This window comes from Anser brachyrhynchus, assembly GCF_964034855.1.
Source record: "Anser brachyrhynchus genome assembly, chromosome: 2".
NCBI classification, from domain to species: domain Eukaryota; kingdom Metazoa; phylum Chordata; class Aves; order Anseriformes; family Anatidae; genus Anser; species Anser brachyrhynchus.
In genome coordinates, this window is record NC_137695.1 from 50,382,565 (window position 1) to 50,406,233 (window position 23,669).

The window sequence follows — 23,669 nt, forward strand, 5'->3', positions numbered from 1 at the left end:
GTGTTGGCCCGGCAGTATCAGTGCTGGTTTTTGGCCTTTGAGAGGTTGGTCCATAACATGTGACCTGTGTAATGAGGGGCCCACATAGATTGGTGACTTCATTAAGTCTGATACTGTGGTGGTGTGTGACCCAAGGCCCTGAACGTCAGAAAATCAGGCTGTGGCCACCTATTTTATGCAGACTTTGCCTATTAACAAGGTCTCTACACTGTACGTTAGAGACGTGCGCCTCCTTTTCCGGACTAGATAGCGAAAATACCAGTTTTGTAGTTCAGTGAATGAGATTGGTTGGGCTGTTTGTTCTCCAGAGCTGAAAAATGTTGGGAGTGTATTCTCTTGGAGTCCACAGAAATGAAAATGATGAGAGGAAGAGAACGTCGGTTGCAGCCCGCGTGCTGCTGTTATAAAGTAGTTCTCTGATGTCTTTTTCCCTCTGCTGAGACTTATCAGCCTATCGTCCTTTCCTGTTAGGAGCGCATACCTGGCTTGGGATGGTGTGCGCAGTGCAGATTCTTTACCGTAAGAGCACAGTGAATGCCAGACTTCTTCCTGTACTGCCGTGTTAACCATGAGTCACAAATTCAGGAAGCAGTGATTGCATCGGAACTGCTAGAATGCTTTGCGGAGTCTTTTTACTGGGTAAACTGCACAGCTGCAGTTACAACTTCCAGCCTCTGTTAGCTGAACACATCGTACTGGTGCCCGCCATCAGTTTGACAAAGATGGGATTGCAGTAGGGACTTGCTTTTTTCCTTCTTTTTAATTAAACAAGTCTTTGAAGCAACTTTTCCAACACCGCCATACTTCACTTCTTCCAGTTATTTTCTGTTTTACTTAGCTGAAATGGCTTTTTTTCTTCCAAGCTTGAGGAAGTTTTCTACAAGAATGTCCCGTAATGATTTCATAAACTCTTTTCATTGTACCTAGCTGCAACAGAGAGTGCTTTTATTCAAAAACCTGCTGGTTTTCTCTTCCAAGAAGTAGTGGGGTTTTTCCTATCTCTTCACTGATGGGAAAGGCTGTAGGACAGTAGCTTGAGGGGCTACTAATGCTGTCATCAGTGAGCCGGGAAAAGGCAGGAGTCCGAAACGGTTAAAAAGTACTTAAAAGGATACCAAAAGAGTAAACGGTACTTAAGCCGTGGATGTTTCTTTTTGCAGGGATGCTCTGGACCAACCGCTTCTTTCTAGCGCTACCTCAAAGTAACTTGCAGATAGAACTCACAGGGAAGGTTGATCAAATGGTGATGATCGCTGTCATTCTGCTGGACACGCAGATACTTGCCTTTCGTTTTGGCTCATTTTTAATACCAATTAACTTCAGTGCCTCGCGTTAATAGACACCGTTTGACTGCATCGGCAAATGTTTCTGAGTCGTGAGTGTCATTAAAGGCCTGTCACCCTATGGAAATCCTTCTAAATAAGAAAAATGGCATTTAAATAAATAAATAAAGCAGCGTTTGAACTTATGAGCAAACCTAGCGTAGCTGCCTTTGACGCTGATCTGGAGGAGAAAAATCACGTTATCACACTACTATGGTTGCCTTAATAGCTTTGGTGTACGTGAGGGAGGGAAGCATTATGTGATGTTTGCCTAGCTATTACATGGCCAATGCAGGAGGGGTTTTAGTCAGTTCCCTGAGCACGGATTGTTGCAGAAGTCGGTGATTTCACTGCCCAATGTCTGTTATTAAGGGCACGATTCACGTCCCGTTATCGTTTTTATTATTTATTTCTGTGTTTATTTTCTGGGGCGGCGATCTGTCACGATGCCCATCGTTCCCCTGCCGTAAGGTAGAATTTAGCGTGACGACCGCTTCCCGGACCAAGGGGGCCACGAATCCGGCCTAAAACTCTGCTTGTGCGTTGGTTGTCGGCGTGGGGGCTGTTGGTTGTCGGTGCGGGGGTATCGGTTGTCGGTGCGGGGCTTTTCTGACGAGCACTGTGGGCTCGGGGCGCCGTCCCACGCCCGGCGCGGTGCTGCGGCACACCGGCGGTCGGCGCCACGGCGCGGGGAGGCTCTGGAGGTGACTCCTAGCCCCGTGCTTACGGTGGCCGGGCCGGGGTTCATTACGGCGGCCGGGTCCTGAGGGCGCCGACCCTGATGGAGCCCTGCTCCTCTCCCCTCCCCCGCCCGCTCCCTTCTCGCCGCGCTTTCCCGCGCGGCCCCGCCCCCCCGGCCGCAAGGCACGCCGGGGCCGTCGCCGCCGGGTGACGCGTCCCGTGCTGACGCGAACGGGGAGCGCTCGCCCCAATTGGCCGCGTGAGGGGAGCAGCGGAGCGCGGAGGGCGAAGGAAGGGAAGGAGGGAGGGGGGAGCGCGGCGGCGGCGGCAGCAAGCGGGCGGGAGGAGGGGGAGGAGGAGCGGGAGGGCGGCGGGACCGGGACGGGACGGGACCGGGGCGGGGCGAGGAACGGGAGCGGCAGCGGGAGGGGGGGGGCGCGCGAGGGTGGGAGAGGGAGAGGGAGGGGGAGGGGCAGGGCAGGCCCCGCGGCGCGTGGCGGCGGGGGGCGGGGGGGCCCCGTGACGGCACCGAACGCGGGGGGGGGGGCGGTATGGCCTCGGGCGGCGCGACCGGTAGCGGCGCGACCGGCAGCGGCATGGCCGGCGGTGGCAGGGCCGGTGGCGGCGGGGCGCCGGGCGGCAGCCCAGGAGCCCGATCAGGAGGAGGAGGAGGAGGAGGAGGAGGAGGAGGAGGAGGAGGAGCGGCCGGCGGCAAGGTGAAGAGGCGGCGCCACCGTTTGGGCGCCGCGAAGCCCCCGTATGCCAGGAGCAAGCAGGTGAGGAGCGGCCCCCCCACAGCGGGCCCTTCCCCCTCAGCCCACCAGTTACCCCCTTACTTACCCCCTTACCTTACCCGCCCCTTTATCCCCTTAGTTACCCCCTACCCACCTCCTTACCCCCTTAGTTACCCCCTCAACGGCTTAGTTACCCCCTTAGTTACCCCCTCAGCCGTTTAGTTACCCCCTTAGTTACCCCCTCAACGGCTTAGTTACCCCCTTAGTTACCCCCTCAGCCCCTTCCTAACCCCCTCAGTTATCCCCTCAGCCCCTTACTTACCCCCTTACCCCTCTACCCAGCCCATTACCCCCCTCCTCCCCCTCCCCTTCACCCCCAGCCCGCTGCCCTCAGGACCCCCAGTGCCACCCCCAGGGCTTTCCCCGCTCCCTGCACCCCTCCTCAGCCCATCATCAATTCTCTGAACGTTACCTGCCAGGCTTTGCTTCTCGTTTGTGCTGTAGGGTACAGCAGGTTGACGGTGAAAGCGGTCCGTCAATTCGGGCTGTGAAAATCCCCGTGCTGGAGGGGGGACGCGCCGAGATCCCTCCCAGCAGCTCTTTGCTAAGAAATGTCAGGACGCCCAGAGAGATGCTCTGGAGATGCCCTCTGCACATGTTTGTTCAGGCAAAACCTCTCCGCTATGAAATCAGCAACGTAGCTGAGGGGATTGATTATCATATGCAAAACCAAGGGAGCGCTACGCATGGATAGCTGCTCAATTAGGTTTTTATCACTTGCAGAAATGCCAAGTCCCTTATACCATATATTGACAATCAATCTTGTCCATCTAAAGCTGGCCTGGAAGGGCAATGCAAACATTCCCCACGCTTACAGAGCAACCGTTGAAACCTCTGGCTTGAACAGTGCATTAATGTTGAAAGTGCCATAGCTTGCGTGTGCCGACACTGTGTAGCTAACTGATAAACCTTACACGTGGATTAAAAATAATCAGTGGAGATGGTTTTCTAACTTTTCCATTGTCTGTTATCTCTGCGTGTTTTCCAGTAGGTTTATTTAAAGAGTGTGCCAGAGCAAACACGTGCGTGGGGATATCTGGGGGATTCTGCACAGAGAATGGCTGCTGCACATCCAGCGCAGATCAAATTAACAGTAACTTATCGGGGAAGAATTTTAATGATTGATAAATAGACAAACTGATAGGTGTTACATGTGTGCGTTTATTATAGCAGTTAGCTTTGTAACCAGACGAATCGTGCAAATGTTCATAATGTAAAAGGACGAGCTTTGAGCAGATAGCTTGCTTAGAGCATTTGTCAATTAATTTCAGTTTATTTTCAATATCATGTCCACTCTGCAGAAGGTTCTGTGGCTTAATGTTAATTGTCTCTCAGTGATGCAGTTGGGGAGGCACGAAAGCGACCGATGCGATTTTGTGAGGTTATACCTCTGGTTCTGATCCCTACCCTGCTGTTTTTCTCATCCTTCCCCCTACAACTTTAGTCGATAAGTCGATCCTTAGAAATACTTAAATAGATGTGTTTTGTGTGCTTGTGATCATAATTACAGCCCACCAAACCCTCTGTCTCTTACCATTAAGCTCTGAAGGTGCCTGGGCACTGTAGACAGTATAGTTAGCAGCTTGGAAGTTCCTGGGAACTAGTCCTGGATCTAATTTACTCTTTTTTTTTCCCCCTACCTGCAGGAGGGATGATTAGCAGGATGCCTAGCTCATGATTGTCAGCTTTCTGGATATTATTTAACCGTAGTTCCTGGGGATTTCGGTCAGGTGGGAATTCTCTGATCGTACCCGATGTATGCTGCAGAGTCAGTCTTCTACAAAATACAGCAACAGCTTTAGAAGGCTCTTGCAAGAGGAGGTGCTGCTGCTTTTTAAAAATGATGAGTTAAAGCGTTTGTTCCGAATGTGGTAGACCCTACTTCAGCTTCCTTTTTTGCCTGGAGCGATCAACCTACATCTTCAACTTTCCAGGCAAATACCCCAGTGGTCAAGCTATGTGTTATCTTCAGTTCTCCTGGCTGAGGCCGTGTTACTATCCAGAAAAAGAACGCATGATTCACCGAGCCAGAAAGAGGATGTATAAGAAAATGTTGCCCTCCAAGAATGGAGACGTGCAGGTTCTGGCCCTTGGTTTCAGAACTTGTTACTCGTTTTCTGTTAGATGTTCCTTGCAGCAAGCATCCAAAGCCTATTATTTCCTGCCCTTTTCTTGCCCGTATGCCTGATGAGCAAAGTTCAGAGCCCCGCTTCATTACGTTTTTGTTTGTTTGTTTTTAAATCTAGTGCCTTTTTTGAAACCGGATGAAACAGGAGAGGTGAACAGATGCTGTCTGGAAGAGAGCACTCGTGACTTGCAGCTTGCGTAGTGTCCTAGGAGATGGAGATACGGCTACAGATAGCCCCACCAGTGAAGGAACTAAACTGTGGTATTTTCCCTTTCAGGCTACCATCGTGCCTTATAAAAAGGGCACTGTCAGCGGCTATATTATTAAACAAACAAAAAGTAACAGTGCTGCTAGGTAAAGATAGTATAGGCTCACCCACCCCAAAGGTTTCTGGGCTGGGAATCCTCAGAAACAAAAAGCTTTCTGCATTTCTGGGTTAGGTAGTCTGGGAGCAGAATCTAGGAGTCCCTCCCCGGACTGCTTTCTTACTGGCTGTGTGCGGACAGCTCCGTGCTGATTGCATTGACTTGAGATAATGCTGGGCTTGGCGTGCTACCCGTTTACTCAGCCATTTCACGCTGAAATATCCGTCCTCCTTCTGTACCGCGTAAGGAGCCTGGGCACCTGGGTGAAAATTGCATCTGTGCCCTGAGAGCCGAGCACGTGAGGGTGAGGGAGCTGCTGTGTCCAACGCTGGGCTTTCATCTGCAGGATGTGGCCAGAAGTGCTTCTAAGTGCTGGGTTGCCCCAGTCATTTAGGTGGGCGTTACTCGCGTGGATGCATTATTGGGATGACTGTTTGCATTGTTAACTTCTTAAGCAGCTTCCCTACAGGAGGAGAAGAGGCTAGCATAACTTTGGGGGTTATTTTTTTATTTGATAATCAATCATTCAAATGAAAATGTCAGAGAAGTTTGACTCTCTTGGACTTTTAAACTAGTGCGGGCAGATTCAAGCATGAGAAATCAATAATTAGTTTTACCTGAAACATTTCTTTAAGCTTCCCATAAACCTGTATGTTCATGTTAAGCTTCATGTCAGAGCTTTTTGATACTGGCTGTCATATTTGTAGATTGAAACTTCTGCTGGCTTTTTTATTTTTCTTACACGTGCATATGCCAGTGCATACTCGTAACGTAGATGTGCTACACTGGCATAAAGGAAAACAATCCAAACGTTTTCCTTGAAGAAACCAGCATAAGTTGCTGCATACTTGTAATTGGTCTTATGCTTCAGATGTTACCAGAAAGCCATTCATTTAAGGTGGCGAGTCCCGATCAGATAGCACCTCTGTCTGATGGGCGAGTTTTACCGGGTCGTGTGAGATGTCACGTAAGATTCTGCCCAGGCAGAGCAGTTACAGGATCAGGAATTTAAACTATATGCAGCAATGCCTAAATCATTACGTTATCACCTGCTTGTGTCTTGAAGGTGGGCCAGTTGTAAATGATTGTTTGATTTATGCCTGGGATTTTCTTGGCGTGCAGTGACTGCAGGCAGCGGGCAGAAGGAGTCTTGCAAGCTGTCGGGTTTATTTTGGGAGGAAATCTTGAAACTCCTGCTGAAGAGTTCTGAGAATATCCTATTGAGTAATGTAAATTAGTTCATGTTAACCTGAAGCAGGGAAATATTTATTTTATAAAAATCTTTAATCTATTAAAGCACATCCATAGGGAGCTAGCTATGCAAGTATGACTTTATTGGTTTAATTCTTATCGACAGAATTATATCTTGAAATCTGCTTAGGTGATGGTGTTAATATTTGTATGCATCTCCCTGCTTGTTCTGGTGTAGGAGTAAGTTAGCACATTGAGCTAAATATTTGTAGATGTTAAGAAATGCTTCAAGTGTATTTAAAAGATTCTTTTAAATGAACGGGCTGGTAATTGACTTGAGAGGTTTTGTCTCTGTCCCAGCAATATCAAATTGTATCGGCGGAACAGATGTTTAAAGGTATGACTTGGCTTTTTACTGCCACCCGCAGCAAAAAATGCATCCTGGTGGGGAAGAACTTTCTAAACTGGGATACTGAGAGTTTTCTCTCATTTAGGCTAGCAGTCCTGTCAGCAGTACCACAAATCGCAGAATACAACTGCTGTACCGTTTTATTACTATTTTTGTTGCTGTCATGACAGCCTTGGGGGCTGTGAAGTGTTGGGGAAAAACAATCGTAGTGAGCGTTGTCTCAGGACAGAAGATTTTAAAGCAGAAGAAATAAATGTCCGTGTAAGCTGGCACACCGCACGTTGCCTTCATCTGCTGGCGGCACATCATTTCCTCTGCGTTATTTATTCCTCCAGCCGGTAATTAGCGCTGGTTCCTGCTCCCCTGCTGCGGAGGAACTGAGCTGCTGATTCAGAAGACTGTGAGGATAGGGTGCAACATCTCTTTTGCTTGCGGAAAAAAAGTTTTTTAGTATTTGTAAATTGCAAGGTTGCCCTCGAGATCATAGCTAAGAGACTTTTCTCTAAGGCTGCTATTTCCAGACCGTTTTTTAACAAGTCGTCTCTTTTTTTAATGTGGTACAGTTTTCCATTTCTCTCTTGTTGAACTGCAAAAATTCTGCGTTTTTTGCTATCTTGTTGATGTTCTGTGAAGCTATTGTACAAGTAGGAAATGTTGAGTAGCTGTATTTATACAGTCATGATAGAAGGGGGAGATGTTCCCCAATGTGCGTCTCATGGTACGTGCTACTGAGAGAATATTACAAAAACTCCTCTGTGCTTTTTGTAACATAAAATACATGGCTGAAGCTCAAGATTTAGTGTCTGTAATATTTTTCTAATGAAGAATTTTAGCTATTAGGCAAAAAATTTATTACTTTTTAGCTGTTAAATAATTCATCTATTCAGTTTCATGAATAACTGCCCTCTATTTGGGCATATTTATTATTTTCCCTTGTAGAGTTCCCTTGTGCCCAGGTATTTTCCCTTTGTGCTACTACATTCTGTATTTTTTTTTTATAGTGCTCCTTAAATGCCTTGACCTGCTTTCTCCTTATGCCTAGGCCCTCCAGGTCTTGTCTACCTCTTTAGTGACTTAATCGAAGGTAGGATTTAAATACACTTTTACAAGCCAAAGAGATATTAGTTTTGCTAACCGTTGAGCCACTTGAAGCTAGTGTTCTTCACAGCTATTCATCGCCACGTCTGGAGGAAGGCTGGTACTCGCTCAGCTTTGTTAGGGACTGGGTGAGTACTCTCTGAACCCTTTCAAGCCAAGTCAGTTGGGTCATCTTAAAATTGAGCCAAGGCGAGTATGAACTGGCTTGTTTGACTTTGCCTGAAGCGTAAGTCGTTTTGCAACTTGCTGATACAGTATTTGTCCTTGTGGTATTCTAGATTGCTTTTCAAACATACTTATTAATTAAAAGATCCTCTCAACTATAGTATTTGCTTTTCTTTGTTGTTGCGGGAGAGGTAACAAATACATTCCCCTTCTTTTGACAAGAAGAGATTTAAAATATTTATTCTGCTCACCGTCCAGGAATTAGCACAGCACTAAAGCGGTTATGTTAGGGCAGTAACACTGACGTTTTGGGGGGCAGTTTCCTTTGAGCTTCTGTAACTTGTAACTGCACTTTGCATTTACTTCTGGTGTCATTGTGTGTTTGGCTTGGTTATGATCGCCAGCTGTTTTTTAAAGTAAGCATAAATTCATAATAATCTTTACCTTTGCTGCAAAAAAAAGTGCATGCTAATATACGAGCAGTGTGCACTAAGGTCCTACAGCTATGGTTTAACACATGCGCTGGCTTTGCAAATACCTGTGCCAGCAGAAAATTTTCATTCTCCTTGCCAAGGCTGTTTATTACTGTCTCCATAGCTCTGCTGTTGGAAGGAGTCGTGCGAGTGTGTCCTGAAAGCTCGCTGACTTTGCTTTTAAGCTATAGCTGTGTTTTGAATCAAACTTTTCCTGAAGCAATTGGGTCTCAGGGCTCCTTCCTCTGTTAGAGGTGTAGGTGTGGTAATCTCCAAGACCAACCAAAGATGCAAGCTGTTCAACTGTGCCAGATGCATGATAAGTCTAACGCTGCAATTGTTTAGTATTTGTTATTAAACTTACTTTACAAAACTGTAGAATGTATACAGATTTGTAGATGCCATTACCTAGAGTCACTAAAAAAATCTCAATGCAACGGCAATTTTTTGTTGCCAATAAGAGCATAGTATTTAGAGACACTGCTTCTGTTTGTGAGTTGCTCTTGGTTCTGTCAGCTGAGCTGTGGCGAAAGCACGTGGCCGGAAGGATGTTGCTGCCTCCGGTAACTGGAGGTTACGGCCCTGCAGCTGAGGTGAGCCTACATCACTTTTGCAGCTTCAGAAGGTTAGCTGTAAATGTCAACAAATGTAACTGCAGCTGCTGCTGCAGCTAAAGCAGCTGTGTCTGAGATTCAGCATTTTAGTGTCTCTTAAATCTTGTTAGGGAGCGCACGCACACGTGCTGAGGATTAGCTACAGCCTAAAGTGGTGCTTTTTACCAAGAAGGCAGGTGTCTTGTACTTTGCAGCCTCTTTTGAAATGTTGTCGGCTAAAGGTGTGGACCAAACTTGAGATAAGACCGTTCAGCGCCACAAGGATTTAAGCTGGCGAGTTAGATACTGATTTACCTATCAGAGCATCTACTGGCCTTTTGCACTTGGGTGGAAATGATAACAGTGGGACGTGTCTTCATGGGAGAAATCATCAAGCAGCACTGAAATGTAAAAGAGCACCAGATTTTCCCTGGGAAGTTCGTTCTAAAGCTAGCTACAGTGAGGAAAATGAGGCTGGTTTTGGCATCTGGAAGCATAATCCCTTCTTCACGATTTTTAGAAATAAATTTGAACTAGTCCAGTTGCTTTAAATAAAGTAGTTGTTTTTTCCTCTGTCACGTAATTAATGACATTCCTGTAACATATTGTTCATATTAAGTCATCAGTTTTATTGTCTTTTTCTTCTAAATGAAAAACTCTGCTGTCTTCCATCCAAACCGAAACCGCTCCCTAGACAGCAAAAGCTTGGTTAGTCTGCAGGCGGTCTGAGCCCGTGCTGCTGCACAAGAGAGAGGATCACGTCGGGTTTCCATTTCTGTCCCTGCATTGGCACCAGCGCCTGTGTAAGCACACAGTGAGCTGGGCCAGGGGCTGCCCCCGAAGGACATCACAGCCCACAGGTGAATTTTTGTCTGGGTGGGTTTGATACGATCCGCACGATTGCATGTGTGTGCACACTCGATCAAAAGAAGGGAGAGGTCTCGTTTCTTCCTTCTCTTGTCCTGGCTGCCTGCTCTTGCTCTCCCTCCTGGGCCGTTTGTGTTGCACTGCGCCGGCTGAATTCATTAGTCCGGCAGAGAAACACGTGTGTTTTGCCAGCTTAACGAATCCAGCTAGCAGGGAGAGCAGCCTGCTGTGCGCCAGAGCTGGCCCAAGGTAACCGCGGGGGATGGAGAGAGCCTGGAAATCCTTTTTGGTGGTGGGAAGCGCTTCCTCCAATCCGCTGCTGCTCGCTGAACTTCACCCTCAGGGGCAGGTTTTCTTTTTGAGGCTTTACTGATTTGTATGTTTTAAGAACTGAGACCTCTGGAATTGGAAGAGAAAATTAAAATACAATAATCAGAGTTGAGGTGGAGGTAAAAAGTAGATGCTTATAGAGGTGTGCATCTAATGAATTAGCTCTTTTATCGGGTTGTGCTTTTTGCATCTCTGAAGAATTCATGTTAGTGTGTAATCTTTCTGGATAATTTTTTTAGTACGTCCTTTGTCGAATAGTGGGATTTACTTAAGTCTCTTATTGACATCAACTCCGTTACGAAGATAGCTGTTTTCCAGTAAGGCATCGTTCCCAAGTATTCCTGCCAGCACTTTTGCCTCCATTGCTGGGTGAGAGACCCCTGGCAAGCTGGGAGAACTGTACTATTCCTGAAGTATTTTTTTCCAAGAAATAGCCCGCTTGTAAGTTCGAAAGTTAAACTGTAACATATTTTTTTTTCTTAATAGAAACCCTTTAAAGAAATGGTGTTTCAAAGTAGTAAACTATGACACCTGTTTGTTTCCTGGTGAGTATTTCCCCGTCTGTATCTTTTGTTTAGGAATGCATCTCAAGGCAGAATGCCTCTGGTAGCTGTAGCTGTAGCTACTGTTGCTGCGGTGTATGTATACATGGACTGAGACATATCTAGCAGAGCTGCGGGCTCTTGGGATGCGCAGCATTTGAGGGGCTGTTGTAAATACCTATTAGTAAGCTATTGGGCCTTTTCAGTGGATATTTTTTCATGTTCTGTGTTCTCCTTTCCTGCTGCTATTTTAGGATGAGAATAGCGTGCGAGTGCGTTTCAGACGAGCAGACAACTTGAGACTGACGGCAGCTCTCAAACTGCTGAAATCAGTGGGCTGATGCTGAATCTGCTGGAGGACTGGAGCACAGTCAGCGGCTGAAGCGCTGCTATGTGCGGCCGGGGCTCTCCCTGGTGTGAAACTGTTTCGGAGCCTGCCTGTCCCGTGGCAATGGGGAGCCCCCAGAGCAGCTCCCTCCTCTGAAACCAGGGGTTTGTGCAGCAGCCTGTTGGGTGTTACACCTATAGTGAATGTGGGTATCGAGGGGGGGCCTGATAAATAACTGTGGCACGAGGAGCCTGGGCTTTGGACAGCCCACGAGCCCATCCTGTGACAAAAGGAAACGTGTCTGTACATTTCTTGAGCTGTTTCCTTCTTTTCCGCTTTGCATGTGTTGTCTACTATATTCCAGTTGTTAGGCTCGCTGAAAGATGAAATATGGAAGGGGGAAGTCAGCTGGGAGGTGAAAAGCATTTTTTTTTTTTTTAATTTAATACTCACAAAATGAAACTATAGTACAATATAAAATCACTGAGAGCAAATGAACTTCAGAAAGTAATGCAGGGACTGCAAGACTTATTAAACATACAGTTTTTCCTGTAAAATAAGCTCAGAGCTTGTAAGTGAAGTAAAGATAGGTAGGTTTCATTTACATTTCATTTATTTCACTACCATATGCATAATTCTGAAAGCATCAGGTTTTTACCTCCATTGTAACACAGAATTTTGATGGTTTTTCTTTCTTGCTTCCCGTTTAAAAGTTCAGGCTGATGGAAACACACATTTTGCAGTAGGAGTAAGGTTGTAACAGTTGTCCTGTTCCGTGTCTTCTGTGTTTCACCTCTGGATTGCTGCAGGTATTAGTGGGGCACGCAGGGTCCTTGTCAGAAGGACAGTCCCTCCTCTAGAGGGATTAATGATGGCAGTAGGGAACCTGGGATGGGCAAAGCACGGAGCTTGGTGGCACGAGAGTGCTGGGGGGAGTGCCCTGCCACTGACGGGGAAGGAAAGGGCATTTAAGCCCAAGTGCTGAAGTTGAGGAATAAGAAGAGTAAAGGTTAGGGTAAAATTAAAATGCTGGCTTTGCAAGCAATGCAAGGCATGGCACTTTGCTAAAATACTCTGGCAAGAGCAGCAGGGCTGTGTGCTTAGAAGTGTGGTTGGTTGGTGGTACCTGAACTGTGTTGCCTGGACAGGAATGCAGCAGTGGTGCTTTATTTCTTGGTTTGCAGCTGTGACATGCAGGTAGGAGATACCACCGGGAAGGTCTCAATTTCTTGAATCTTCTAGTGAATGGGCACGTCTGCAGGGTGTGTTTTACCTCTGGGGGGAGCGTTTGTTTCTTTTTTTAGCAGTATCTATGTTAGATGACAGGCTATGGCTCATTCACAGCGCCTGCCTAATTCTTTTGCAATCCTTTAATCAACAGTTTTGCTTTGCAATAGGAAAATGGAGGTATGTTTCAGCATATTTTGCTTTTCCTTGCTTTGTCATTAACCGCCGGCATGCAGAAGTAGCTGGCTCTGCTTCTTGTCTTCCGCCACGCATGAGCTGGACGGAGCAGGCTGTCAGTACTTGCCGTGAGTTCTGGCTTCTGAATGGGCTGGAGAAATTATTCGGGGTTCAGTTTATTCTTAAAATGCCAATGATGTGGGGAGCAGCAGGCAGGCTGCCATATGCAAGAAAGGGTCAAAGCAGTCTGGCTTTAGGTTTGGACGGTAAAATGTCATCTCGGTTAATTATTCGTCTAGCTAGACTATAGTTCCTCAGATTATTAAACGTGACCGGGTGTTTGCTCTTCTGAGTGCGTGTGACTTCTTCCATCTTGATTCTCAGGCAGCTTTCTGTACCGGGCGGATTTCTACAGCAACAAAATCCTACAGGCCTATTCTAAACATTTTTTTGCAAATTTTAACCCGTATGAGTTCCTGATACGCTTTCATTCGTAGGAGCGAAATATTTGCCCCAATAAAAGGGGAACATGGAAATGAGGGGCTGGGGGCTGCCTCCGCTGGTACCGTGTGTCGGACTGTTTGTCAGCTGTGGCATTAATGTGTTTAATGGTTTTTGTAGGGAAGCTGAGGCTTAGGATTTATGTAGAAGAATAGCAACATTCAGAGCATTTTGTACTTGTGTTTTGATGTATTAACTGTGATGGATGTGTTCATTCGGTGGTGTCCTGTGCGGTTTCAACTATCCTTGGATATTTATTCCGTCTTTGTGCAAGTAGACAATGAAATTACAGATCATTAGAAAAAATGTCAAATAGTGAATTAAGACGACTTTCTGGGGAAAGGCTTTCTGTTTTCTGTCTTCCTTGCTTCCTCTTCCCATGCCTCCCTCTTAACCCCAGATTCAGGGGTGTCTAATTTTCTTATATTTCCTGTAGTTTGATGTTTGCATTATCATGTATGGGAGACCTAAGTGATTCAGGCTTTTATTTTGGCTTCTATGCTAATTTTTTTAAGAGTTGAATACAGCACAGTTCTTGTTTCAGAATGATTAGACTGTAACTTTTGCATGTTCAAACTACGCTATCAGTTTTCGACACCCAAATAATAATTTAGGGTAGAAAATCCTGTTGCCTGACACCAGAGAAGTGGGAGAGCAGAGCTGTTGGTACAGACCCAGCCAAAACCCGCGATACATGTGTTAGCAACCGATAAACAGGTTTTTGTTCAACTTCTTCAACTCTTGCCACTTTTCATTTTTCAAAGCGTTGGAGTTGCTGAGTTAGCTTTCGTGTTTGCTCGCAGCAGGGAGGCGAGCAGCCCGTCGTGTGGCTGTAGGCAGTGCAAGAGGTAGGGAAACCTGTGCCGCAGGTGATCTGTGGCGTGCGGCCGGGCTTTGGCAGGGGGTTGCCTTGAAATGTTGAGGGAACGGTAGGGAACGAGCGACCGTCTAAACCAGTGCGACAAATAAGCATTCTGTAAAGATGGGGCGTAAGCATCGCAACGAACTTGTAATTGGCAAGATGGAAATGGCTTTTACGTATGCAGTAATTGCAGAATAGCAGTGTTTGGAGGTCCAAAACTTTAATGTACCGTGAAATGAAATTTAATCAAAATGGATCTATTTAATGGTCCTGTAGCGAGGCAACTGTTATTCAGCTATAGCTGTGTTTCTTCCAGGACATCTTCTGGGTTACCCTGACTGTTGAGAACATAACTGTTTTTTGTGCGTATAGTCACTGCAATTCAGCATTACTAAAATTGAAAATATTTAGATTCACTGATTTTAATGGGTAGTATGGTCCTGACTGTCGCAGTAGATAATTGCTGAACTTCTGGTTTAGTTGGTTTTCACGTGAGGGTGCGAAGAGGAAGAGTCCTGGAACAAGTCTGTAGGTCAGGAGCTATTCAGGCGTAGAGTTTCCTGATAGCCTTGCAGATTGACGACCTGCTGGTGAATTTTGGCAGAGGTTTCAAAACTTTGAACTTTGCCAAGGTCACTTGGAAGTGCAGAAAGTGATAGGTAGTTGTAAATCAATCTTAGGTGAATTTTAGGTTTACCAGAAGTGTAGCGACCCTATGCCAAGGATCAACCTCGTCGTCGTCTTCTGAATATTTGCTGTATAATATCTGTCTTCAAGGTCCGTGGAAGGTGGTATCCCAGCATATGCTGTTGACTGTGTTTCTGTAATTAAACAAGTGTTTTTTCTTTCAAGCAGGGAATAATTAGCAGAATGACAGAAACGGTGAAAAATATTGTACCGGCGTGGCTGCAGAAGTATTTCAATAAGCGTGAGGAGGAGTGTGTAGACAGAAATGAATCTGCAAACCAGGAGGAGACTCCGGTAAACTATCACCACGATTATGCAGATGAAGATACCATAATCGATGAGAGATTCACGCCTGAACCAGCAGGAATTAGTAGACAAGGTATGTGAAAAATCATTTGGAATTCTGGCCATCTGTATTTATTCACAGATTTCTAGTTTTGAATCTGAATTTCAAAAGGAAATTGGAATGAGGGTTTTGACAGAATGAAAAAAAAAAAACAAACAAAAAAGTCGAAACAACTGTTTGTGAAACCGTCTTAGCTTTAAACTGTATACACAGTTACGAAGCATACATCTTATGCTCTTGGAAGGCATCAGTTAACTTTAGGTACTCTATTAGCCAGGTGCTAAATGCTGAAAATAAGTCATTTGCAAGTGTGCTGGGTTGCATTTTCCATCTTTTAAAAGATATGGAATGAAAATCTGTCTAATTGCCTAAGGCAATTAAAAAAATTAATTTGTTTTGCAGTCTTCGAAACAAAAGACTAGATGCTAGAATGGCAGAGGAAAATTCCGTCTCGTGTCCCGACTTTTTGTTTTGTTTTGTTTTTTTTTGTTTTGGGCTTTGATCAATTTAGTAAAGTTCCATGTTAACTTGATGGTGAACTGGGGAACTTGTGCACGGACGTAGTTTATGAGATTATTATCCTTAAAATATTCAATAACTTTAAGGTCTACGCGGGGGGAGGGGGTGTCTTTGAAAAGGTATTTGGACCGTTGGCAACGAGGTTTGCAACTCCTTTACCTCATGAAAGATTAATTTGTCTTATATCCAGTGCCTCTCACTGTTCCTGTAGTCCTGTTGTATAAATTTGCATCTATTCTTATTTGAGTTTCTCTTAAATTAGCTGTTTTGGGGAAGTCAGCTTTTAATAAGTAAAGAAGTTTTGTCTGAGCGTGCGTAGGTAACCATAGATAATGTGGAAAGTCAGTTGCTTCTGTTGTTGGCAGAATCAAAAAATAAGGAGGAAATATCTTTGCCTCCAATCTCATCTAATTGTAAACAAGGAGATTGATGGCTTTGTGTGTAGCTGTAGCTTGGGAATGAGTTTGGAGAAAAGAATAGAGAAGGTCTTCATGACTGAGGAACACATGTTGGCTTTCCTATGTAACTGCGTGAAAGGAGCTTTCAGTAAGAACAGCTGCACTGCAAGCTTGCTAACTCCAGGAGCTCAGGAGCAGGCGGACACCCTCGAACCTTATGCAGCTTATGTTGCTGTCCGTGGGTGTTACTATGCTTAAGAATAAGATTTTTTTTTTTAATTATTACTACATTTTGAAGCCAATGTGTCTCTTCATTTCTGAGGTATCATTGTGCTGGAGCCTATATTGGGTGGCCTTCCGCCTCAATAACTTTCTGTATCTCAAACGGTGCTGTCCTAAAAATCTGCTCATGGTTTGGAGAGCTAATTAGTGGTACTGCAGTGGTTATGAAGATTGAACTAACTAGTTTAAGCTTCAGTTCAAGTATCAAGAGGATAGTGGCTCAAAGTCATTTGAATTGCCCAGATTCCTGGGAGAGACAGTAGGCTTTCATCAGGCAAAATACCCATGCATAGTTCCATTCATTTAGCAAGATAGACTTCAAGGCCACCTATTCCAGGCCACTGGCATTGTTTGCAGACCCTTTGCTTCAAGAGGGAAAAATGCTCATCTGGTTACTTGGGTCAACATCCTTGTCCCTTGGGTCAAAATCCCAATAGTTAATGGGTAGGAGATGATGTTTTGCCTCTAACGTGAGCTGATATGGAAGAACTTGGGAAAAAAGTACTGCAAACGTTCATTTTCATGTTGTGTATTCAGATTAATATCACCTTTGTTCCAATATTATGTAAGCTGCAGCGTTATCTGTAATTTACCGTGTAATCTCAAATTTTGTAAAGCTTATTGCAACCTGTACATGGGAGAAGGAGTATATATGTTTGATTTAGTGAACGGCCAAGTCAGTGTTAGAGCATCTGAGCACGGGGTCAGAATGTGGTGTTGTAAAACCTCATAGTTAACTGCTGCTAAATGCAACATTAATACTGTGTATCGCAAGCAGTGTTGTTGTTGTAGCCAGACAGATGCAACCGTATCTGGGTGAGGAAGAAGTTAAATTTGGCTTCTCTCTTTTTGCGCTTAGAACTTGGCAATAGCATGGCTGTCGATAGGAAACAGGTTTTGGCTTCTGTGAGCTTGTCTATAGCAAAGCTAATTATCTCCCTGTTCTTGTCTAGAACCATCCACAAGTAGATCAGCACTGAACTTCCCAGTTGTGTTAACAAGGCCCTCTCTTCATCGGAGCCATCTGAATTATACCATGCTGGATTCTCCTGTCCCACCTTGTCAGCCCTCGACATCTTCTATATTTGGCATTGGCAGTCCTGGGCTCTCCTTCATAAAAGAAATAAAAGATTCTACCTCTCAACAAGACGATGATAACATCTCAACAACCAGTGGTTTTTCCTCTAGAGCATCTGATAAAGGTGATTTTTGTGTTCTCTGTTTAGTTGACTTTTTTTTAATGTGAAGTACCTTGCGTTCTTTAATATTCCACATCACCTTAGTAAATAAAATAGGTGAATGTCAACTTTGGATGCGAGAATTAAATTGAATTTTTAGTGTTTTAAAAGTATATAATCCTATCACCTTTTTAATAGAAGCGTGCTTTGGAATACGTTTATGATACCCTGATGTTAGAAAGAGTCAATGCTGAAATATACACATTCAGCTAGGTTATATGTAAATTTTGAACTGGGACGGTAGGAAATCAGGCTGACTTGCCGTAACTTGACAACTAGGCTGATTGTCCAGAAGGAAGAGTGACTCAGAATATCTAACAGACAGCTGGTTAAATGTGAATAAGTGCAGGTGACAAATAGGAACACGAGACGTTTTCCTGTGTTTCAGCAAGAGAAGATAAAGAAACTACTCTGACATAAGCTATAGGCTGTTTTTTGACCTTTCTTGGTAGAAGGCTTCAGCTGTCAATACTTCCATGTCTTTTGCCAAATTCATTGAGGAAAGCACACCATTTTAAAATAAAAAATAAGCATCATGTCGATGTAGGTTGGTACCTAGGTCTTCTCGCTGAAAGGGCGAACAGCAGGTTTGCAGCTTTTTCTAGTCCCCCATATAGAAAGGGACTGACGTGTGCTCAGCAGGTTTTCCAGAGAACTTTTGTAGAGTTGAGAGTAGAGTTGCTGGGCTTTAGCAATATAACCTGAGTGCACTAGAACTTTCTGGTGTGTCTTCGTAAAACATACATGGGCAGAAGATCGTTAACTCTTAGAGCAGCCTTTGGGGAATCTTCCAGGTTTAAAACCTGTGCGATTATGATCTGTGCTGGCCTCCAGCCTTTTACCAACACAGAAAAAAGCTTTGTCCATACAAATGCACTGATGTTTATGCAGTCCTCTTTTATCTTAGCATGAAGAAAAAAAAATCTGCATTGGAAGCACAGTATTAACTTGGTAAGATTGCTGAAAACTACTTGCAGCTCTGTGAACAGTTTTCAAGTTTGTAGGTGATACTTGGTTTTCAGTCTGTACGTGAAGTTGATCTATTTAAAGAAGCTGAAGTCATGCTTATTTTTCTGTATTGAAGAACTTGAATTAGTGTGATCGTTATTGTTAAAGTTCTGTACGTACTAGAGGCATTTACATCTAGCATACATCATTTTGGCAGATGTTGCAGTTTTAAAAAATACTTCATCGTCACTGCTCTGGCCCACAGAAGCTGAAAGAACTCATTCCCTCTCGCAGCATTCTGCAGCTAGCTCTAAGAAACCTGCATTCAGTTTATCAGTTTTTGGAGGACTGTGTCCTGTAAGTACTGCACAGTATTTCTTTTAATCAGTTTGAATGTGTACCTGTTTTTCTATCCACTTTTCATACTGTGTTTCCGTAGGTACGTGGAAGCACGTCTGTTTTTAAGCAAAACCAGCTTGGGTTTTCTCCATTTTACCCCGGAAAGACGGCCTATGGTGGTGCAGCTGTAAGATCAAGGCAGCCAATGACGGAACCTTATCGGGTATGAGAAAAGTAGTGTAGTGGGAAATAGTGATGGAAATAAAAAAAGCAGCACTGCCAAAGGAGCTTGGAGCAGGGAGCTGAATATGTGGTAACAGTTGCTCTTCTGCCCTCTTGGTCTACCAAAATAGACGAGATTGATTTCTGTTTAAATTCTTTTATAACAGTTTTTACCACAGGTAATACTTGTCAGAAAGAACAAGAATGACAGTTTGGGCTAGTTGTTGGTAGTTGGGGTTTCCTCTGTTGTTAGGTCTTTCAAAAAATTCCATTTAAGTGCCATTGTCTGCCTCTGACTACATTACGTTAAAATAACATGATGCAAAAAAACCAATGACAGCCTAACTTTGAAAACTTGTGTTTATGGTAGCAAATCTACAGTAGTCAAACCTGGCTAATATTTATCTGTGGATCTTCTTTTCCAAGCATGCCTACATTCATGCTATGGATATGTTGTATAAACCTGCAGTCTTTGAAAATATCTAAAATCAACTTTGCTGATCCTTTGTTCTTCTGTTACACAGAGGCATGCAGGACTAAATGCAGTCTCAAGATAAGCAGTGACATGCTTTGTGTTTTGAAGGATTCATATAGTTCTTGAAGAGAGTTATTTGCCCCCAAGAGTTCTTGGAAATACCAAATATAAACTGCTGACAACTCTGATTAGCTAGAGCTAAATCGAAACGGAAAGTCAAATCAGGTTTGGTAGGAATGTATTTAAATGAAAGTGACTTTTATCGATAAATCAAAAGGAATTTTAAGAAAATGAAAACGCGGGTTTGCTGGCTCTGTTCTGACAGTCCATTTCTGCAACGGAAAAAGGGCAGTACAAGTACCTCACTTACGGGAAACCTTGAAACCTTGTGGTGCAAAGCTGGGAACCCTCTTTGGTCAGCTGTTTTTGTTTTTTACAATATTACTGCATAGTAATATTATTTACTGCATAGTAAGTAATTTATTACTGCGTAGTAATATTATTGAGAGGAGCACCTCTCCTCTGAGGAGAGGCAGGGACTGCTGGGCCTGTTTAGCATGGAGGAGAGGAGGTTCGGGGGGATCTTATTGGTGTATATAAATACCTGAATGGATGGTGCAAAGAGCATAGAGAGCCATTGTGTTTTCAGCGGTGCCCAGTGCCAGGTCAAGAGGCAACAGGCACAAACTGAAACGTGAGGCTCTGTCTGAGCATCAGGAAATGCTTTTGCACTGTGCGGGTGATGGAGCCCTGGCACGGGTTGCCCGGAGAGGCTGTGGAGTCTCCCTCTTTGGAGGTCTTCAAGAGCTGACTTGACATGGTCCTGGGAAACCTGCTCGGGGTGGCCCTGCTTGAGCGGGGGGGTAGACCAGGCGATCTCTAGAGGTCACTTCCAACCTTAACCATTCTGTGGTTCTGTGAGTCTCACTTGTGTTTTTACATGCTGCGTGGTCTGCTTCCTGTCTTCACATCGTGTGATAAGCACAGGGTGGTTATATGAGGGGTTTAACCTGGGAAGAAAAAAAGTCACACCAAAGGAAGTTTTTGACTGATATTTGAAGTTGGGTGGTGCAAATAAACAGTTTACTTTTTCAGTGTAATGTTTAGATCTGTTACAGTTTAAATCAGATCTTTATCTTTTAAGACAAAGATTTGCAGCCAACTTTAATCTTGGGGGAAGGGAGGAAGCAAGAGAGAAGTAAAACTAGTTCCTGGTTATGATTGTATACACTGATTTTGAGATGGTACACTTAGACCATCGTGAAACTCTGAGGTCTGTGTTGTTACTGAAAATGCTTTCTGTACCATCACAAGCCTTTTCTTGAGTTCTGTTTCCCTGATTACTGCTTCGGAGGCCTTAGCAGTCCTAGCATCATCCGTCTTGACCTTTTACAAGTACGGAGTTCTTTTACTGCTCGTGCAACAAGCACGTGCAAGATGCACTGAGGCCCAAGGTAAACTTCATTAAACTCCGAATGTATTCTCTTCTTTATGGCTTGAACTCCCAGTGACTGCATTTTTCTCTGTCATCAGAATATATTGATTGTATCATCAGTGTAGCCTTGGGACATAAAATACCTGCCTCCTTAGCTCAGAATTGACCATTGTAACACTTAAAATGCTAATTTTTCAGGCACAAAAGAGAGCGAAAGCTAGACAAGAAACTGTGCGGTCCCGCGCTACCTTAAGTACCGCTGCACGGTGCATCTTGGAGGCAATGGAGAAGCTGTCAAGCCCTTTGTTGGTAAATAGCACTTCTTTTAATCTGTTTTTGCTTCATGTGTTTATAAAACTTAGTAAATGTGCCATCAAAGGATAAAGATAAAACTATTCTTCCTTACGTTGTGGCCGGTTTAATTTATTGCGCTATTTTTTCAACAGGATGCTAAAAGAATGACATCTCTTTTGCCGCTGTATTGTGTAAGTTGACCATGAACCCCCACATTTTTGTTGCAGGGAACCCTCTCTCTCAGGGAAAAAAAAATGCCCTCTAATATTTATGCTTTGTTTTTTCCCTCAGCCTCCGGACATAGATAAACTGGATATTACTGACTTCCAGTCCAAACGAAGAAAGGTAAGAACCAATAATGTCTTAAGCTGAGGTAGATAACTTTTTCAATGCTTTATCACTATTAGAAAAATTTTCTCAAACCTCAGTGACAACATACACATGAAATCAAGTTAATATTGGCATGTATCCACAATAGATGATGGGCTGTGAAGATTACTCAGGTTAAGAATTATGTTATCTTTGTAAGTTGAGAGCAGCAACTCTAGAACACACCAAGTAGTTTTATCTTGTCCCCCAACTTGGGGTGAAGCTGCATATTAAAATTCCTGTTGGGGAAAGTTTTCTCTTGAAGAAATGATCACAAATAGAAAAATACTGATTGAATGGTCGTATAGACTTTGTACAGACTTCCGTGTTCATTCGGGCACAGAAAACTAGTTTTTGTGCTTTTTATCACCATTCAAAGTAAAGACGAGGAAAATCGTTAATTTCCGACGCTATCAATCTTACGCTCCTAAATTCCTATTTGGAGGTAGCACAGAACTGGTGATAATGCTGTGGTAAAGCATGACTTCCTTTCATTTTGTTTAAAAAATGAAAACTAGTCATCTTTTTTTGATGACTTTAGTTAGGGGTATCCTTGGGCTTATTAAATTGCAAAGCCCTTAAATGACCACTTGAAGATCAGGTGCCTGAAGGAAATAACAAGATGTGCAAACTTTTCATCTTCTGTTCTAATGAGCAAAGGGACAGTGTCTCAAGAAGTTTCTGTGCTAATTCCTTGATTGGATGGATGTATAATTAAGTTTACAATCACTTCAGAGTTTACAAACATCTCAGATTTCCTGGACCATCTTTTCACCATCTGCCAAATTACAAGGGCATGGAGAAGTGAAGTATATCATAAATATTATCCAAATAACTAAAACCAAATCTGGTGTGAATTCTCAGTTATATTATAGCAATACACCTGTGATAAGGCATTAAGAAAGATCTGCCAGATTTGCAACAGAGAGCCTGAAATTGTCAACCACTAAATGAATGTTGCACGCAGCTGTCAGTGGGTGAAAGGAGATAGATTGTCTATTCATAATACTAGAATTCATAATGGTGGCGGGAGAAGGGTAGCCCGCGATGAGAAGCAATTATTTGCTGAGGAGACGATCGTGTGTTTTCCTGCTAAAGTGAACATGCGGTTGACGGAACACTTGTGCACTCAGGCTAAACTTCTGCAGTGGGTAGCAGTGTTGTGGTATTTTTCTTATTTCAAGGAGCTGTACCAGGCAGAATAGCTCTTGGTGTATTAAATGCCTAACTGGGGGAATTAATATTTTTCTTTTTTACCTTTAAAACCAGCAATGAACCGTCGTTCACTCGAAGTAGATTTGTGAACTTACATAAAACATGTTTTATTCAAGGTTTCAAACTGAATGTAATATTTTGTTAGAAAGATGTATTTTTATATACTTTATAGATAGTGTGAATTCTATTACTAAGAGCTGGGAGATACTGTGAAATTAAAGCTGCAGCGTAAACAATTTCCTGTTGGTATTGATTTGAACAATAGCATGCTTCCTAAGACTGTATTTTCTGATCCTTAAGACCGCAGGCGGAGCCATCGGTAAATCTTGTAGCCTTTAGGGTTTGTTTTCTGTCTGACAGTTCAGTTAAGTCAGTTTTGCAGAACGCGCAGTGGTCTGTGTTAAAAATTAACTCTGGTCTGTGAAAATGCTTTGAAAAGAGAAGTCAACCCACTACTTGAAGTGCATCTAATGCACATGTAAAGCATTGGATCATATTTTAATGAATGAGATTATTGTAAGATTGACAAGTTGGTTTTTTTTTGAATGTGTTCTATTGTTTGTGTAACTTGGAAGGGGGAAAATGTAGGGGATGTGAAGCCCAGAAGCCTGTATAATTAGTTGCTTAACACTTCGAATGTTAAATTAATGAATTAAGCTATTGAAAAAATCAATCACAGTGTGGGCAGAGGAAAAGGTAGGAGCATATTCTAGGAACATGGGTTATTTTAATTATGGTAGCATGAATTATTTTGTCTATAAAGCTAACTGCCAAATTTTGAAATGGAGTTCAGTCAGACTTTGGCTACTTATATATAGCTTTATGGATTTCGTTACTGGTTTTCTGGTG

General features: G+C 43.7%; 1 protein-coding gene across 2 annotated transcripts in view; it reads left to right on the top strand.

Moving 5' to 3' along the window:
* Positions 1-2,539: 2,539 nt before the first annotated feature.
* The window catches only part of LOC308189776 (nuclear pore complex protein Nup153-like), a 44,882-nt gene continuing 23,752 nt past the window's right edge, over positions 2,540-23,669 (top strand). Inside the window, exons 1-8 of one of the 2 annotated variants that reach the window (XM_080580241.1) lie at positions 2,540-2,779; positions 14,906-15,119; positions 17,239-17,487; positions 18,689-18,828; positions 18,911-19,033; positions 21,141-21,251; positions 21,389-21,427; positions 21,528-21,581. In XM_080580241.1, the coding sequence (XP_080436367.1) occupies positions 2,555-2,779; positions 14,906-15,119; positions 17,239-17,487; positions 18,689-18,828; positions 18,911-19,033; positions 21,141-21,251; positions 21,389-21,427; positions 21,528-21,581 (1,155 nt within the window). In that variant the 5' untranslated portion in view covers positions 2,540-2,554. The remainder of the gene's footprint in view (positions 2,780-14,905; positions 15,120-17,238; positions 17,488-18,688; positions 18,829-18,910; positions 19,034-21,140; positions 21,252-21,388; positions 21,428-21,527; positions 21,582-23,669) is intronic. The other variant, XM_080580242.1, reaches the window with a different exon arrangement.